Here is an 18929-nt window from a genome sequence, read left to right as displayed (position 1 = left end):
AATCTGTTTCCACAAATTCCAAAACCCATAACACTCTGTATACTTCAAAAAATTCTTTTTTTTTTTTTTGTGATGTTTTTCTTTTTTTGCCAACATTAGATACTATTATACAGAACAGAAAAAAACTGTAGGACAAATACTGGTAGGATGTCGGAATATTGTACAAGAGAAGAAAAATATTCAAGAAACAATTTCATACAGCTATTTATCAAGAGAAAAATATATACAATTGATTTATTCTGTAAGATAAAAATACATCATGCCATATACATTACAAGTTCAGAACTGTAGCACTGAATATACCAACAGTTTACAGTCCACTTTCATTGTGCACACAAAAAAACTTCATTTTTTTTATATTTAGTCTGTGAAGTGTCAGTACCAGAATTTTAAGTACAAAATGAAAAGCTAACCTGCTTCCAAATGCTGATTAAATCTCTACAAGCAAACACAAAACAGTGTTTTATTTTTTTTTTATTTTAAAGAAATGTAAACAAAAACAATCCATACAAACACATCTTTAAATTACATTTCCCATAACCCAATTGCCAGCGTCCTGCAGCTGCACGCGCTCCATCTCAGCTCTGTTCTCCTTTTCCTGGGTGAAGGCAGCGGACCGGAGCTCCCCCTGCGCGCTCCTATGCTGTTCTCATGTTCAGCTCCCCCTCCTCGGGCCCATTTTTGCTGAAGGAAAACCCAATGCTCAGCGCTTCTCTCTTGATTTTGGGTGGTTTGAGCAGTTATTCACAGTTATCACCAATTTTAAGCACAAAAACAAACAAACAAAAAGAAAAGAAACCTGACTGAAGAAATAGGGATGCGACAATATAATGCAAATCAGATGAATCTACGTCACCCCACCATCTGTGAAAGTCAGCATCGGAACACGCGGCACGGGCTGAAGGTGTGAGTAAAAAATCTGCAGAGACCACAGTTGAGACTGCTTGAAACGTTTAAAAAGAAAACCAACCAACAACAACCTCTCTTGAAATGGAGATTTTGGTTATTCCATCATTCTAAGCACGTCTGGTAGCACTGAGATCATATTGTAACATCCCTATTGACATTGGATCGTGAGCACCGAACTGCTGCGGAGTCTGATAGCATTTGGTCAATAACTATTTTTATACTGTATTTTTTTTTTCCTCAAAATATTTACACTTTTGTACAAAGTAACAGAGTTTGTTAGTTCTGCAGGTAACAGCAGCAGCTTGGCTTTCTTCTAACTTTCTTTTTAAAAATAGCTTCATTCACTTATTCAATAATAAATACAAAAAGGTTCTCTTATTTTACAGAAATCAAAAAACTACAATAAACTGACTCATGGAATCAAGTATTTAAATGTATTTTAGTGCAAGTTATTTTTCCCTTAGCTCTATCCCTAAGGAAGTCGTTTCAGTACATTCCTTGTTCAGTGGTGTCTACTTTTATTTAAAATTTTTCTTTAATTAGAGGGCCTGCCCCTTTATCAAATAAGGCTGTGGCCAGCACTTTGGACTTCTCCCTTTCGCTGGTGATTTCAGTCTTACATTCATAAATGCCCACCTGCACGCCGCAGGTCAGCGCCCGGTTCTTTGCCCAAGTTAAACAGTTTCTCCTTAGTGAGCTCAAAAACAAAAGTGCTGGACCATTCTGTTAACTCAGTTTAACCTCCGTGTGGCTGGAAAGTCAGCTTCAGATTTTGCCGGCTTGCTCCTGGTGCTTGTTTTGTGGGGTTTGTTTCTTTTCTTTCGAGATCCTGGAGTAGAAATCTGGACTTCCAGAAGTGATTTATTTTTTTTTTCCCTTCAAAAAAGGCAACAATTTTCTGTCGACAAAATCAAAACGTGAATCACTTCTTCTTAGGGACAAGCAACCCTCAAAAGACAGCAAGGAATGCATTCTAGTTCATCCATTTTCGGCAGTTTACAGCTCCACAGTGACATGGAATCTTGTGCTGGTCATCTTCAAAATCAAACTTATAGTCATAGCAAAGCTGGAACAAGATTCAGGAGAACGGTTATAAGACAAGAGGATTTTACCACATCTTTCCCTGTATCTACAATTTAGATGGTAAAATACACCAGAGTTCCTCGTAGGAACCAGCAAGTTTTAAAATGAAAAGGGGAAGGGCAATGTCACCTCCCCACCACAGCACAGCCACACCGCACTGTGGCAGTATCTGGAAATGAACAGAGGTGGCAACAGTGGGGGAAAGCCAGATGGGACGGCCGTACCTCCTCCCCTTTCTGGATTCTCCTGCTGGAGCTGATGATAATTTTGTGTCCTCTCTCAAAAGTGACCACCTCCGCCACGCAGTTGGGGGCACACGAGTGGTTGATGTACCTGCAAACACAGAACATTTGAAAAGGTGACTTTATGGAAAATGGTGATCAAACCTCAGGATGACCTCAGCTTCAGGGCTGCAATTCCAGATAGAGTTGCATTATTCTGCGCTTGTTTCTTTACCTACAGAATGCCAACAGAATAAAATGTCTAAAAAAAAAATTCACCTTCTCCCCAGCTGCCATGAAACACAGTGATGGATGAGTAAGGCTAATGAAAAAGACGAGACCCTTTCAGAGGGACAGGCTGCAATGTTGGGCCCACAGAACTCCGATCCAAAAGGCACGAAAGCAGAAATGCACATCCCCGACACTGAACCCCGGCGAGGGGATGGGGAGAGCTGAGGATGGGACAGGGCTGCCCCAGAGCCACCCACCTTGCGGGACCTCCCGTCAGAGTAGCGTCGATGACGTGGTCGTTGTCAATGCGGAACATGTACACCCCGCGGTTCTGAAACAGGAATTGGAAGACAGACCCGTGTGGGTTTTCAACAGTCATCAATGGTTGAAGCAAAGCAGCAGCGTGGGTTACCTCCAGGGGTTTTTCTCCCTTCATACCTACTGGCTCGCTAGGGAAAGGGACTCACACGTCATCTAACGGTGGAACGCTGCCACCAGCCACACTTTCATGAGTGGGTCGGCAGTGTCTGCCTGTCCAAGTGATATTTCTCTCCCATCCAGTACCAATAGCTTGGATTTCTGTGCTGCCTCGTATCGAGGATCTTTAAGTGCATTAACCATTACGAGACTGTTGAGTTACAGAAAAAAAACTGCTTTGAATTTCAATAAGAAGTTCTTGTTAAAAAGTGCAGGTGCTGACATCCCAGTGACAGTTCTGTCTTTGTCCTCGAAAAAACAGAATACAGATTACCTGGCTCTGCTGTGAGATGTGCTGAACATCTAAGCACACATAACAAACCCTGCGGACACCTCTGGCTGTCCTTTCCAGCCTACTGCTCTTCCAGCAAGCAGCACACAGAACACAGAGGACCTGACTCCTACACCTGCTGCAGTCATCGCAGAGCACTGTCTGTCTTTTCATGATCCCTGAAACCAGGCAGCATTTGTCCCATTCTACAAGCATTTGAAAGGGCAAGGAGAGAAACAACAGTGAGTGAACACCCCCAGTACCTGAGATTCATAAAGCTTCTCCTTCCTGTTTGCTACCTCATTCCGGATTATAGTTCCGATGTACTCAATGACCATAGTGTGCTTTTCAATGTCTCTAGCAGCATATAAGCCCAGGCCCTACAAAAAAATATGCTGTGAGTTAGAAATTCCTAACAAATTTACACTGCATTGCTCACCATGCCCCAAAAACAATCCTGCAGAAAATCATGAGAGAACAACGCAGAAGGAACAAAGCATAGGAAAGTAGCTCATGTGGAAACAGCACCGAGAAAGCTTGCAGTAAATACTTCAAATGCAGTAAAACATACTTGGCTGCTGCCTAGGTAAGAAAGCAGGCTTCTCTTACACCTCTTACACCTTATAACTAACTGTGTGAAGATTACAGATTTACTGACATTAAAAGTAGGCCTTCCTAGAGTGAAGAAACATAGTAAGAACACAACAGCACAGTTGAATCCAATCTAAAATAAATAATAACAATGCAAAAATCACAGAGTCACACACAGAATCACAGAATGGCCAGGGTTGGAAGGGACCTCAAGGATCACGAAGCTCCAACCCCCTGCCACACGCAGGGCCACCAACCTCCACATTCAATACCAGCCCAGGCTGCCCAGGGCCCCATCCAAGCTGGCCTTGAACACCTCCAGGGACGGGGCATCCACAACCTCTCTGGGCAGCTGTTCCAGCACCTCACCATCTCTCATAGTAAAGAACTTCCCCCTGATATCCAACCTAAATCTTCCCTCCTTCAACTTAAAACCATTTCCCCTTGTCCTGCTGTTTTCTACCCCTGTAAAGAGTTGACTCCCCTCCTGCTCCCTTTAGGTACTGAAGGCTGCAATGAAGTCACCCCACAGCCTTCTTGCAACACAGTCTGTGGAACAAACCCGCAGTGACAACAATCCAAAGAACACATTGCTTTCTGAATGCAATGAAGTGCTGAACCCCTCCTGAAGGCCTCATTCCGTGTTGCTCAGCTTGATTTGCCTCATACTTCCACTGTGCATTCATCTAATTATTAGTTTCCATTAACCTTTTGAGAAACATGGTAAAAGCACCTTGAAATAACGTAACTCATTTTATCTCTAGATGACTGCAATTAATTATTTTTTAAGATATTTACAATAATTAATAAGATGTCTTGCTTGGCACTCTATGCCACGATTTCCCACGTCCAAATTACCAAATTTTGAGAAGAGATTTGAAGGAGTTTTGCAATTGCTTCACTTCATTTCTTAGCATAGAACAAATACATCAAATAGAAGTACAGATTAAAATCAGCATGGGAAGTTTCTAGAATGAGGACTGACCTGAATGCGAGAGCGAGCCAGGTACACGTTGGACTTCCACTCTGTTTTCATTTTCCGGTACTGGGAGGACTTGGAATGGACGAACTGCTTACTGTAAGGCGCGTTCAGCTCCCCTGTGACTGTGCTCTGAAATGACTTCGATGTGCTGGTGCTATTCAAGGTGTGAGGCCTGTAGGAGTTGGGCATGTAACAAGAAAAAATACAAGAAAAACTGAAGATTTCTCTGAAGACAGCCACAACAGCAATGCAAAATTCTTTGAGACGTACACACACTTAAAGCCAGCTAGCAGAGACAACACAGCAACTCCTTTGATTTGGGCATGCACATACACAGCCAAGGACGACAGGGTTTGTAAGCAGCAGACGAAAGCACAAATAACCCTAAGCAGCCTATAAACCCTGGGCTGTACTATGTGAAATTAAAACAAAATACCTTAACACAAACCTCTTGACATGGGTACTCATTTTAGGCTCGGCACGGGCACAGCCCGTGGGGTTGATGGCAAGAGGAAGTTCCATTAAGGGGTTTCGGCCATAGCGGAAAGTATAGTTCTCACAGGCCTCAACCCCTGGCAGCTGCAAGAAAACACACACAAAAAAAGAAAATCCGAGTAATTACGTGTTAATGACATGTAACCAAATATTCTCTTCTCACTTTTTCATTCAGAGGGTGGTGAGGCACTGGCACAGGTTGCCCAAGGAGGCTGTGGATGCCCCATCCCTGCAGGCATTCAAGGCCAGGCTGGATGTGGCTCTGGGCAGCCTGCTCTGCTGGTTGGCAACCTGCACACAGCAGGGGGTTGGAACTGATGAGCACTGTGGTCCTTTTCAATGTGTCTGTGTTCGTGTGTGTGTGTGACAGCCAACACATCAGAGTGCCCAGTGCCCAGGGAGGACTCACCGACTCCGCGATCCTCGCCACCGCAGACACCGTCAAACCAAAGAGGTCCTCGCCCTTCAGGTAGCTGGGGAACAGCTGCAGCATTTCTGACTCCTTCCTAACTGAAGCAACGGGCTCCAGGATTTTATCCCACACACCTACACAACCACACGGGAAAGAATTACAAGGATCACAAAGAAACGTGTCGCACTGCTTTTAAAACTAAGGCTCAAAGATAGCTGGAACCAGGAATCACTACTGAAAAGACATTTTGCCATTGGTTGTATAAAAGAGCAGGTCAGTGCTTCCAAAGCAAAACGGAGAATTGTTTGAGATGTGCTGTTTTGGCTTGAAAAAATTCCAATCACAATGTTTGTGCTGCACCCTTCTTGGGAACAGAGCTGGGAAACCTTCAGTTCCATGCCAGTATTACTATACGTTTCTCTTCAGGGAACTGTGGGCTCTCTGAAGTGACAGAAGAGATTCTCCTTAGAAAACCTGCACAAGATAGAATTTTCTAAAAGTTAACTATTACAGTCAGCACTTCACTTTATGTTGGCAATTCTGTAGGCTGTGGTTTAACTGGTTAAAACTCAAAGCAACACATACACGTCCATACAGATTTGCCCTACATGCTTATCCTCTCACATACTGTACTGTTCCTCACCCCAGCTGAGGCAATGCTCCCAGCTGTGAGAGGGACCTGGTCCACTCACGGTCCCTTTATTGCCTGTGACCTTCAGCACAACTGATCTGAAGAGAACTGTGTAGCAGCATCATATCTAAGCAGTCACTTTTCATGAAAACTCGCACTAACATCCTTAGAACTTACCATCAACGAGTCCTATGAACCTGTAACAAACGTTTTATGTGTAGCTTACATGATTCCTTGAAAGGTGTTCTTAGCTTCTGTGAACTGTTTTTGTTGGATTAAGAAAGGACCCTGAAAGCTCACTACAAGCACTACACTGCAATTTCTGAGGTAGTGCCTGCAAATTTTGTCCGAAACATTTAAGAGACTTGTGTACCAGTACTAACAAACAGCAAACCAAAAAGTCACATCACTTGAGCAGACAAAATTTACCTTTTGGCGTTGTGTCAGTAAGAACCAGATCTTCATGGCCTTGCTCCACAACCTTGATGACAAACAACGGGAGCCCATCCTTCTCCTCAATGGAACAGAGATAGCGGCAGCGCCTGTTGGCGTACCTCATGCTCCAGTACAGCCTGCTGGCCTCGTAACCCACAGGGAAGAGCGCTTTGGAGGAGTGAAACGCCTGCATCTGCTGTGGGAGCAGCTGACCCACAGCGTGGAAAATCAGGCTCCCCACCCGGAAAGTGTGGTCGCGCTCTCCCCGCTGCACTATGCTTGCAATCTGCCGCACCTCGTCGCGCTGCACGTAGACCCTCCTGAAGACTGCAAAGTAACTGAGTTCTTGCTCGTGAGTTCCCTTTGGTTTGTGCATGGGGCAAAGCATGGTCTTGTCTTTAAAAAACATGCATTGTGCTTTAATGGCACAGGTAAAGTGATAAATATTGGTGCACCTTAACCTGTGACAACCGCTGGTGGCACCCATTTTGTGACAGAACATGCATTTCATTTGCAAGCCTCTTCGCAGGGCTAGTTCCACATTTATTAAGGCACCAGCTTGTGTCTCGTAGACTTCTGTAGACCAAAGAGCACAGTTCAAATGGACCCAAAGGTCTAAATCCAGGTTAAGAAGCCTTGCTGGTCCATCAGTTAACCCATCGCCTTCCTCATGACAGAAGCAACATTTTCTGTAGTCTTTAGGCACTGGGTCTGGTTTAAGGGTCGTGCCCAATTTCTTAAGAAATTCGTCTATTTCTTCTTCACAAGGAGGTTTGAATGATCCTTTAGGAATCACAATCTGAATGCTCCACTTCTTCCACTTCATTCCTTTCCATTTCTTACTCGGAGGCCGACAGTCATCAAGACTGCTGTGTATTGCTTTTAATTTAGGTTTGAGTTTCACCGTTACCTTAAGCTCATCCGGTTTCGCCTCTACCTTGGCTGCTTCAAATGCAGGGGGGAAAATGATTGGGGGCGAAGATGACGGAGACACTTTTTCCTGCAACTGAGGCAGACAGTGGACGTCCAAAGTGGAGATGTTGTTGCTGTACTGATGGAATGCTTTAGGCGGCCTCTCCTTCATTGGTGACTGTGGCAAAGATGGAACCGACTCCTGGAAAACCAATAGAAAACCCTCAAAACAAGAATCCCAAGGCATTAAATTGCTTTTGAAAATTTTCACATCAGAACTGAACTGAAAGAGCTACTCAGAATGCCTAAAATTGCAATTCAGCAACAGAGAAAGCAATCCATCCCCTTTACCTGTTTTATCACAGCTTGTGCTGGGATACAGAGCACTAAAGTCCTTCCAGACAACCCAGAGCACGGCACCCTTCAATTCTTAACACGAAACACAAATAATCCTGCATACAGGTTTTAAATGAAAAACTAATCAAATGCCCTAAGCAATGGAATCGAGAGATTTAAGGCTTTTAGCTGTTTTCTGGAAGTGTACTTATGACTACTGAACACACTAAACAACTAAAAATATGGGCCACAGAATTGATTTAAAGAATAAGAAATGTGTTATTTGTTAGAAGGGAAAGCTGAGAATTAATTCCATGTATTTTCCTGAAAACAAGACAAGGAAATTCCTGCAGGGCTCTGGATTAGTCATATACCTCCAGGTCTTAACAATTCAGTTATAGCAAACAAGAATTAAACCTGCAGAGATTTGTTAATTAAAATAAATAAATAAATAAAGAACAAGGAGAACAACAGCAGTTTAGATTAGAAGTGCTCAATATGGTTTGTGTAATTAATCTTGAAAGAATAAATGAAAGGATTAAGAGTCTGAACATGACATTTAATTAACTTAATTATGCATGTGGTGATGCACTTGTGCAAGTATGTGGACGTGAACACATTTATTTTCTCATCCAGTGCTTTTTTTTGCTTCTTCTGAAAAAGTAGGAAAGAGGCATTTGAAGGAAGGCTGCATATCCTACAGTGGACACGTGGCTACGTGGGAACTCATGAACTACGTAATGCTGGAACACGCTGCCAACTCTGTCCACCAGTTTAGGGAAAAATGTAGACTTGAACTACGAAAAGTAAAAACCAAGTTAGTTAAAAGAAGCAGCACTCTTAATACATCTGTTTTGAGCATCTACTTGAAGGTCTAACTAAGCTTGTAGTGGCACCTCAACTAGAGATGTTCTGTCACTCATCTCTGCTAGACAGAAGTTTCTGTAACTACAAATCCTACCTCATTCTGCAGCTTCAAAATTTCAATGTTTGAATAGAGAACAACTAATTTATAAAGACTCCAGAACAAAGTAAAGCATCCCCCATCCCATTTCTGCTCACTAGTGCCTACCAGCATTTGATACTTACTTTGTTCTCTGAGCCTTTTGCTTGCACAGCTGCTGAATAGAGAACAAAGCAGTTGTTGCTACAGAATACGATGTCCTTCATTTTATCAGACCCATCTTGGGAATCCTGGGGATCAAACATGGCAGATTATCAGAAGTGCATTTTAATACCACTATTCACATACTAATTGTAATGAAGTAAATCTTCCAATCTGGCTTAGAAACTTAGAAACCTTTTAATTTGTAGAACATTTGTGGAATAATGAGTGCTACTGCCCCATAAATACTCATTTGACAGATCAAACATTAACACCACCTACAACCTTTTTCTTCAGTACTTCATCACAGAAATTTACTTCTCTGCCTTCAACAGAAGTTTAACAATCAAAACAAAGCTCCCTAATATCATGCACCCATCTGTTCCACAGGCACAGTTGCAAAATAGAAACCCATTTTCTTTCATCTTTAAGATGAGAAAAGAACACCTCATTTTTGCTAGTCAAAGATGGTTCGTCAAGTTTTATCTATTGACTCAACTGCAAAGCATTACTGGAAATTCCATATTCTGACTACATGAGCCCAATTTTATATATAAATTCTGACTGTATACCTTTGTTGCATAATCACCTCAATCTTAAAAAAAGAGCACTGGTACTCTTTAATGAATGACACAAACACTCATCTGACTGAGACCCCAAGGAGCAGCTTGGGATTCTGTTCATACAACAAACGATATAAAACACAAGGCATCAAGTCTGAAATCTGCCTCTTGTTCAGACAGTGAAAGCATTCCAGCTCTTCTAGTAATTTCTGAAGTGGCAAAGTGGTGCTGCCCTACACATAGGCTCTTCTTGAATTCTTAAGGTCCCTGAAGTGGTCACAGAAAGAGAGTAACAGAGTAATTCAGGAGGTCACTATTTATGGGACCTCTTCTGTGAAATACAATGAAATGCATTCAACGTAAATAACTACTTTGACACCTTTTATTTGCACTACCAGTTCACTTGAATGTTTCATCCTCAGTTAGGACTCAGAAAAGAGAGAATACAAAGAAATGAGAACCTGGCATCAGTTGGCCTGGGAAGCACACAAGAAAGAAACTCTACTTCCACTGCAGTACCTGTTTCAAGAAAGGCAGGTCTTTGAAGGACTTCCGCACACCGCTGCCAAGGACGACTACTTTGCAATGAGAGCACCAGCGAGGCCTCAGTGCTGAGCTTTCTGCAATGTTCTGACTGTGATCCTTATAGCCAGCTATACCTGCACAGTAAGTCAGTCTGTTAGATGCCAGAACAGATTAAAGCAAACCTAGGAGAAATCACAATACTCTTCAGTGGCTCAGAGAAGAATCCTCCTGCATGGGGAGGGGAGCAAACTTTAAATTCAATCCTGATGGGAGGGTTCAACAATTCAGGTCAACAATAAATAGTATGTGTTGTTCACAATGTGTGAACAACAAGGCAATAATGAATTCTTGTATATGAAATGATTAACTAAAACAGTGTAGGAATACGTGCTTAAAAACTTGTGTCATAGTAACAACCTTCCAGAACAACGTATTTAAAAACAGACTGCACAAAAATCATTAACACTGTGTAATGCTGGAAGAAATATCTGACTGACAGTGACAGGAAGTCAGAGATGGACCTATGATGCTATTGTTAACATCAGGAGCAGGTCTGCATGTACTGATCACACAAGAAAACTACTGTTCAGAATGAGAACTGGCTATTTAACTTGCAACCATGAATGTATAAGGTTGACGTGGATTAATACTGACTCAATTAAAATTTAGAAGAATTAATGCCTACTTACCATTGCTGTTTGCAGCAAATGGCATACTGGGCTGCTTCAGTCCATAAGACCCTGCAATCCTGGCAGGACCCATGGATGCTGCCTGAGGCCCCTGGAGCAGTAAGTGCTGCCTGTACTCTGCAGATGGGTTCACCCTGTGACTGCTGACTGCTGCCATGGAGGATGGGACATCTGGAGCATTGCTGACCTCGTAGCTGTTGGGAATTCGGACGTGCAGCAAATTGGAGAATGCTGCTACAACGTTGCTAATATTCTAAAAACAATAATAAAAACACACCTTTGTTTTTGTCAGGCAGGCAGGGAGGCAGAAATAACATGAATCATTAGAAGGATACAATAGCTGGTTTTATTTTACTATGCTATAACTTCCTTCACATCCACTAATAGAATATACTAACTTTTTTGTATTTATTCTACGTATGTAACACAGGCTTATTTCTCTTACCTCAGCAGCTGTGGGATGTAAGGTAATTGCTACAGAAATAAGGCCAGATTTAGGACCATTCTGGGGTGGTCCAAGCTGAGAGGCAAAGAAGGCAGAACCAGGTAATGCTCCTGAACCAGGCTCTGCCTTTATGTAATTCCTTTTGGCTTCTGAACCTGAAATTAAAATGTAATACACCAGGTTAATCCTACAGGCAGGAGGAAAAAAAAAAAGTCTGTTATTAGAAACTGTTCATTCTGCTGCAGTCTCACCTTTTCCAGTACTGCTAGGTAGGATGGGAATGATGGGAGATGGAACAGGTTCTGGGTTCTCCTCCTTTACAACTGACAAGTCTGGATACCTACTTATTTCCATTCCCACCACACTTTCAGGAGAGGAAGATGGAACAAAGCTGTCAGGAGTGTCCCTGTCCTCACAGTGATCTTGAGCCCTGGAACAAAACCCAAAAAAGTGGCTTTGGAAATGGCCAAAAAAACCTCTGTGAACCAGTACTATAAATAATGACAGGGAGCTAACATGCTGCTTGTTACATGGAATGTAATTAGGTGGTAGGCTGCTAAGGCTGGCTAATTCTCCACTGCACAAGATGGGTTACTGGGAAAGACATGGAAGGGAGAAGAGAGGCAGTAGCAATGCCCAGCTCCTTTAAAGCCTCTGTTCCCCAGTGCTCCATGTACGTGAGTAGAAATTAGTATTTAATACTTCAGATTCTCTGGTTTCATTTGTCCATTCCTCCCTGATGCACCCAAATTTAGCTAGGTAGGTAAAAGGGAGGAAAAAGGCAAGATCTTTGTAGGGAGACTCTCATAATCTAGAAAGAATTTCTCATGGCAATAGAAACTGTTAGTATGAGAGCAGGGGGGTTTCAGGCTGTCTGATACTAGGACCATACTGCTGTCATCTCTATGTTCCTTCAGGAAAAATATAGTTTTCTTTCACTTTTAACAGAGCTAGGTAAAAGATTCTTGGTAACTTAACAGGATACTGGGTTTAACAACAGCATTAAGTCCCCTTTTTCACTCTCTCTCACATGTAAGAGCTCTCTGCACTGTATGGCCATGCAGAACGGATTTTGTTTCTTCACACCTTCACAGTCTCATCTCCTGCTGAAAGATGGCAGAATCTGTTCCACATATGTTACTTAAAGGTGTCAGGGAAAACCTACCTTAACTCCTCCTGATTGTTGTGAGGTGGTGTTGGAAGGGAAGCAGGAACATCCACAGTTTTAGGGCCCTGAGCCATTGCTCTTGCTAATAAATCATCTTGTGGTCTGAAAGGTAACTGGAACTGCTTTGGTCCCAGAGCTTTGGTAACTAAAATCAGAGAAACACAGCACAATGAAACATCTGTACAGCTCTTCTTACTGATTTTCATTCTGGAGCCATCCTAGTGGCTCCAGATACAACCTAGGCATTAACAGCAGATGTTAACACTGCTTTCATCCACTTGTAGTTCAGAAATGTTTGCCTGTCCACGATTTATCTCCACACTTCAAAAAGAAAAAAGCAAGAAATTTGTAGCGGACATAACAAAGTTGTTCTGAGCTTTTTCATTTCTTAAGAGTGCTTCTAGCTCCAAACATGTTTCCAAAAGGGAAAAGGTTCATCATTTGGCATTGCACTGATATAAAACAAAACTGGGTAATATTGATCACAAGCTCAAAAAGAGGCTGGGCACACTGCCTTTATAACAGTAAACTACAGGCTCTGAGAAACATCCCAGTTATCTATTCCGTGGTTTGCTACAAAGTTGACTCAGCTATAAGGCAAACAATACGCATTAGCCTTACCATCATGGCCTCCCAACATACCAGCCTTGCCAGCAAGTTCTTCAGTGGTTGCAAAGCCATTTACCAACTTCTGGCATGCCACAGGAGGTGGTGTGGGTGGAAGAGATGCGGGGGGCGTTGGAGGATTGCTCAAATTGTTCTGCTGCAGGAGAGTAAAGAACTGTAAGTCAGCCATGAAGCACAGCGTGAAAACTTGCCATGTTCTACCACTAGATACTGTAACCCACTCCCTTATGTTTACATCCAGAGGTACCACTGATAAACAGTGACAGTTAATTCTCAAACATGTGACTAAACACATGGAATAACTTCCTGTTATAAGAGATACAACATTTTCTTTCTATCAATGATACTATTGGAGAAATAACGTTTACTTGAGAAGTACATTTTCCTGGTAGAAGGTACAGCTGAATTATTTACACAAAAGCATAAAGACCATTTTTATGAACTCTTTGGGAGCCTCGATAAGTTCCTACAGTTTAAGCAAGGATCTGATCTAAACACTGAGAGAGCAATTTCACAGTGACTCTCCATCACCACAAAGGAGTTCTCAATTTTTCACTCAAAAGGAAGTTGCCTCACATTAGGACAGGACAAGCTTTCGCTGAAGTAGTTACAGTGGAGAACCTCAATCTGCTAGTTCACACTCCACGCTATTTCTCACTAGCTTACTTAATTGTCCATACTTTAAACCAAAATTAAGTACAATTTTCAATATCTACTCTTGTTGGCAGTCATGCACAAAAACTAGAAAGCGTTACCACTTTTAACCACAGCTACCAGATCTGCCAGGCCCGGTTCCTCAGCCTAGAGTAACCATTCTCAAGCTGGAGTAAACACCAAGTATCACATTTCATTCTCTGTTTGCTCTCTTGCTGCTATCCCAATATTCCCATTCTGATCTCAGAGACTGAGTTTTAGATTCTGTGGATTATTTGCCCATCAACAAACATCTTTTTTTTTCCCTCTGAGTTTTTAGTTAGAGCTTAGCGGACAAATGAGAAAAGTTTATTTCCCATTTAATTCACATTAAGAAATGCTTTAGTGCTTTCGATGACTTTGCAAAGTACTGGGAATTCAGCCTTTTCTGCTCCATAAATCTGTAATTACAATTTGCACTACTTAGCATCCATTCGTAATTGGAATAGTTGCCAATTTTCACCTGTTTACAACAGTTTCTAGAACTGATTTCAACTTTCAGAACAGCAAAACAGTGTCTGTTTCAACACTGCTGTCTATCTAGTCTAACGACAGAAGATGATTCTCTTCTGGTTGCACGAAGGGCACAAAGTCTAAACCAAGTGGCAGCAATAACGTATGAACTTTTCTCTCAGGGAGCCCACCATGGAAATCCAGATTGAAGCTGTACCTTGTATATGAGCTGGGAGTAGTAATCTGAAGCCCCATCAAGGGTAGCGCTACCAAAGCTTCCTACAAGTCGATTTCCAGCATTTAGCTGGCCACTGCCATAGGGAAGAAAGTGTGCAAAGCTCACTCCAATTATGGGTTCCATCAAAGGTAGGAGAGAAAGCTGCTACATTGAAATTAAAGAAAAAAGGTAGAAATTAGTCTAACTATAAAATGGAATCATCACAGACATCCAGTTGTTAGTAGCTTCTATCGTTTGTTTTTTTTAAGGGAATTTACCCACTATCACACAACTGTCACAAACTCAGGCCCCTCTCCTTTTTCAGGAATCAAAGAATCATAGATCACTTTTTTTCTTGGAAGTGACTTTAAGGACCATCCAGTTTTAACCCCGCTGTCAGATGGCCCCCAGCCCAGGGGAGCCACGGCTCCCAGCTCTGTGGCAGCTCAGCAAGGATAGCAGCCAAAGCAGGCAGGAATTCAATGGCTTTGAGACTGCTGAACGAATGCCACGTCAGCAGATCATCCAAACTGAAATCAAACCAAGCCTTTAAACTTTCTGCTTTTGTAGAAGTTACAATTATCTCCACCCTGTACTCAGGATTCAACACCATTATCCATTTGGTTTTCATGATAAGAAACCCACGCTTCTAAGTGCCCTCCTGATGAGCAATCCAGCGTCTGCATACATACTTGTTTGAGATGGATGAACGTATCAGCATTGGGGAATACAGCCTGTTTTTCTTCCTCCTCTTTTTTCCTTTTCTTGGACCGAGGAGCTGCCTTTTCTCCTGTCCTCTGAGTTCGCTTATTTCTCTGTTTCTTGGTTTCATGTCCCACATCTGCTCTCTGAAGCTGGCTGTTACTACACCCAAATGCACCTTGCATCTGGTTTCCTGCAGTTTGCTGGCCGTAAAAAAGGAAGTATAGCAGAATTTTTGACATTATAATAGAAAGTCCATTCAAATTTATTGCACAATAGTCTGAAAGAATACGCAGTGTAATATATACCTCACTGATAACAGAGCACATATACAGTTTGTTTACTTCACTGTATCACTGGCAACTGTAACTGTTGCACTGTCCCTGCACACAGAATTATGACTTACCATCAACACCACTGACATCTGAAATTATCATTAAAGCTCACAGAGCAGAAATATTTTCTTTAGAACACCCATTAAAATAAAGTTACACAGGCACGCAGCCTTGGAGATTTTCCTAAGAGCATAATGAGAGGAAAACTTGGTTAGAGAAAAAAGGTGTAAGTTAATATTATTAGTACAAATGTAGCTGGAGTTTAGAAACAGAAACAGTATTGTGAAACAGTTCTGGGCTGTATTAAATCACTGCTAGTACAGATTTGCAAAGCCCTTCTTCACATAAAAGGACAGTTGTGTAAAAACAATCAGAATGGGACTTGGCAATGCAGCAGGTGGTCTCATGCCAAAAGAAGGTCTGATTTCTTTTTCCCAGTTATTATTCTAAATGGCTCTGCACAAGCCCTGACACAAGGACTCTCACAACTATTCCTGTCATACATTTACCTAAGTTACCTGCTGCTCACAATTATGTTTATCAGTTTGTATTCAAGGATGTCTTTAGAGTTGGGAGACTAATAAAACAACAGTGTAGACGCTAAAGACTACAATAAAATAATTAAAGTACACTAAGTCTCAAGTGTACCCTACCTCCATAGAAAGCAATTTTTCTAGTTGTAAAAAGTCTTATAAACTATTAAACCATATAATGCCATTAACACAAAGAATTAATGCCTCCCTCAATTAAAAATAAGCAGAGACAAAAACCAGCCGTGGAGACCTGGTAACCATTGCACAACAAAAGCAGGAAGAAGCTCACCATTCCTTCAGCTGGATTCTGCTTGTCCATTATCTTCTTATCTCCAGCAGCCTCTTCTTCTGTTCGACAGCTACTCTCTGATTTCTGGTTCAGAAGAGATGAGGATTTTTTGTTTTTAAGCAGGTGCTTGAGCAACTCATTCCCTGACTCCCCTTTGGCTGCTGGAACGCCAGCTGGCTGTGCTGGACTCTGAGCTGAAGAGGGAGGCTGCGATGAGATCTTATCTTCTTCCACCTTAACAGTGCTTTGATTTTCTGTTTTTGGCTCAGTTTGATCTGAGCACGGATCAGTTTCTGCCTTTTCTAGTTTAACTTCTTGAATGCCAGCAGGTGTGTCTGGTTTGGCCTTGTCAGTCTCTGTATTCACATTTGGCTGTTTCAGTGGCAAGCTGCCGCTGGGGAGCTGACACTCCAGCTCTGGAGAGGCCTGGCTCTCTGCTGCATTAGATACTGATGGACCTGTTACCTCCACTGACTCTTGCTCGTCTTGATGACGAGGCAGTTCACTGGGGGTGTTAACTGTGGGGGTAGAGGTAGAATCAGAAACGGTTGGAGTTGATGGTGCAGTTATATCCGAATGTGGAGTCGATGGGGCTTTTATTGACTCTGCATCATCATCCTTCTTCTTTTTTCGTGTCCTTTTCTTTTTTCCTTTCTCTTCTGGAATTATGTCAGAATACAGCTGTATGAGGGACTGGCTCGACCCAGGGAAGTTTGCTCCCTGGGGCACACTTGTGTCCGAACCACATGAGGCACCACTGCTCAGTGCTGCAGATGAAGGAACTGTAGATGAAGGTACAGCAGGAGCAAATGGAGGCCTGACCTGGTTCTGTGTAAAGGTGGTCCCAGGAAGATTCCCATGGGTTGGTTTTACATTATGGAAATTAGAGGATCCACCTGGAACAGCAGATGCATCAGGTCCAAAAGCTGTAGGTCCTACTGGTCTCCGCTCATTGCTTTGCATGAAATTTGTGGCAGGAGGTGAGTTCACAGGACCCTGTTGCAGCAACTGTCCCATTTGCTGCTGTTGATGCTGTGGAGACTGCTGAAGAGGACGTGGAGTTTGTATGAAATCACAAGGTAGATCGGAGCTAAAGAAGGGTATCTGAGACAAGGATGCTCTGTTATTTAATTCAGACCCTATCATACCATGCTGTTCCAGTTCCATCCTCTGCTGCAAAGCCCTCTGTCGGTCCACCTCCTGCATGAGCTGAATGCGTTGCCGTTCCTGCTGTTCCCGTAAACGTTCCTTTCTTTCCCGCTCCTGGAAACTTTCACTAAAAGGATTATTGTCATCAAACTCAACCCTTGGTGGTGGTCCTGACTGTGCAGTTGCATTTGGACCAGGCACAGGAGCTGCTGTACCAGGAGTAATTGGCAGCGGTGTCATTGGAGGCTGCATCCTTGCTGGGTTCATGGAAATGTGACCCGCAGGGGGATTTGTAGACTGCCATCCAGAAATACTGGGCATTCTGGTAGGGTTGGACTGCCCTGGGATCACCACGGGATGCTGCTGATGCTGGAGCTGCTGTGCCACCATGGGGAAGTTTTGCTGATTCATTGCTGGTGATGTTCCTGTTGGAACCATTGGTGGTTGAGCCTGGACTCCTGGCATTATAGCATGGGGTGCCATTCCACACTGCTGCTGCTGCTGCTGCTGCTTGATCCGATATTCCTCAATGAGTTCTGCGTGTTCTTTCTGTTGCTTTCGAATCTGTAAATTACAAGTCATTACTTGTCTTTGACATGCACTGACAGTAAAGCATCATAAAACGCATCTCACCAGCAGAAAATGAAGCTTATGTGAAAACAGCATTTCTGTGTTGTCTTATTTTCTCTCTCTTCCAAAGGTTATATATACCAAGACTGCACTGTGCTAGACAACATACAAACCTAAAATCAAAGCGATCCTTGTAGAGATCCAATCATCTGTGTAACAATAGATGGGGACAGGTAAAAGGAAGCTGTGAGATAGACGATATTCACACATCAATATACTTTTTTTTTAATTTATTTTTAAGATATAGCTGAAAAGAAAAAGTTTGCAGGAAAACAGTGAGGCGAAATCCCATTCACTCATAGGCAGAATCCCAAACATCACACAGCAGAGGAAAAAGAGGAAAAAGACAAAAGACTGCTCGAAAAAAACTTATTTTAGGATGAAGATAAACTGGACTTGGATGCAGGAAGTTAAGTCCAGTGACTTATTTTTAAGGCAAATCAGAGAAGCCAAAGAAAGGATATGATAGAGTCAGCATGATAACAGAGAGTATTTTGGAAACACAATAGATACCTAACTATGCTGCTCTCTAAGAAGTTGAAAGGGCTTATAATCCACTGATTAGTAATGCATGTGCTGTGGAATCTCCCTCTCTCTTCCTTCCTCTTTGTTAGACTGTGACTTCTGCAGTTCCATTTGCTGTTTGTACTCATGTGAAAGTCCATAACAAAATTAAGAATGTTTGAAAGCACTCTCCTGTATCTGGGGCACGAAAAGCTCAGGCCAAGAGAGATATTATAGGACACAACACAGAATGCAGGACAGATGAAGCCCAAAAGGCTTTTTAATAGAGTAATCTCAGGTGCAGGATGACTTACGA

General features: G+C 42.5%; 1 protein-coding gene across 1 annotated transcript in view; it reads right to left on the bottom strand.

The window, feature by feature from the left end:
- Nucleotides 1-1882: 1882 nt before the first annotated feature.
- Nucleotides 1883-18929, bottom strand: part of KMT2C (lysine methyltransferase 2C) — a gene marked incomplete at both ends in the record, with an annotated part of 185447 nt that continues 168400 nt past the window's right edge. Inside the window, 17 exons of the mRNA XM_079538074.1 lie at nucleotides 1883-1975; nucleotides 2217-2325; nucleotides 2702-2775; nucleotides 3456-3572; nucleotides 4769-4937; nucleotides 5202-5344; nucleotides 5670-5806; nucleotides 6733-7852; nucleotides 9076-9180; nucleotides 10174-10313; nucleotides 10869-11121; nucleotides 11314-11468; nucleotides 11565-11743; nucleotides 12479-12626; nucleotides 13103-13244; nucleotides 15164-15376; nucleotides 16331-18043. Coding sequence (XP_079394200.1) covers nucleotides 1883-1975; nucleotides 2217-2325; nucleotides 2702-2775; nucleotides 3456-3572; nucleotides 4769-4937; nucleotides 5202-5344; nucleotides 5670-5806; nucleotides 6733-7852; nucleotides 9076-9180; nucleotides 10174-10313; nucleotides 10869-11121; nucleotides 11314-11468; nucleotides 11565-11743; nucleotides 12479-12626; nucleotides 13103-13244; nucleotides 15164-15376; nucleotides 16331-18043 — 5010 coding nt within the window. The remainder of the gene's footprint in view (nucleotides 1976-2216; nucleotides 2326-2701; nucleotides 2776-3455; nucleotides 3573-4768; nucleotides 4938-5201; nucleotides 5345-5669; nucleotides 5807-6732; nucleotides 7853-9075; nucleotides 9181-10173; nucleotides 10314-10868; nucleotides 11122-11313; nucleotides 11469-11564; nucleotides 11744-12478; nucleotides 12627-13102; nucleotides 13245-15163; nucleotides 15377-16330; nucleotides 18044-18929) is intronic.

This window comes from Tetrao urogallus, assembly GCF_951394365.1.
Source record: "Tetrao urogallus genome assembly, chromosome: 7".
In the NCBI taxonomy this organism is placed as follows: Eukaryota; Metazoa; Chordata; class Aves; order Galliformes; family Phasianidae; genus Tetrao; species Tetrao urogallus.
The sequence above is the reverse complement of the archived record's forward strand: the minus strand, read 5'-3'. Positions and strand labels throughout refer to the sequence as shown.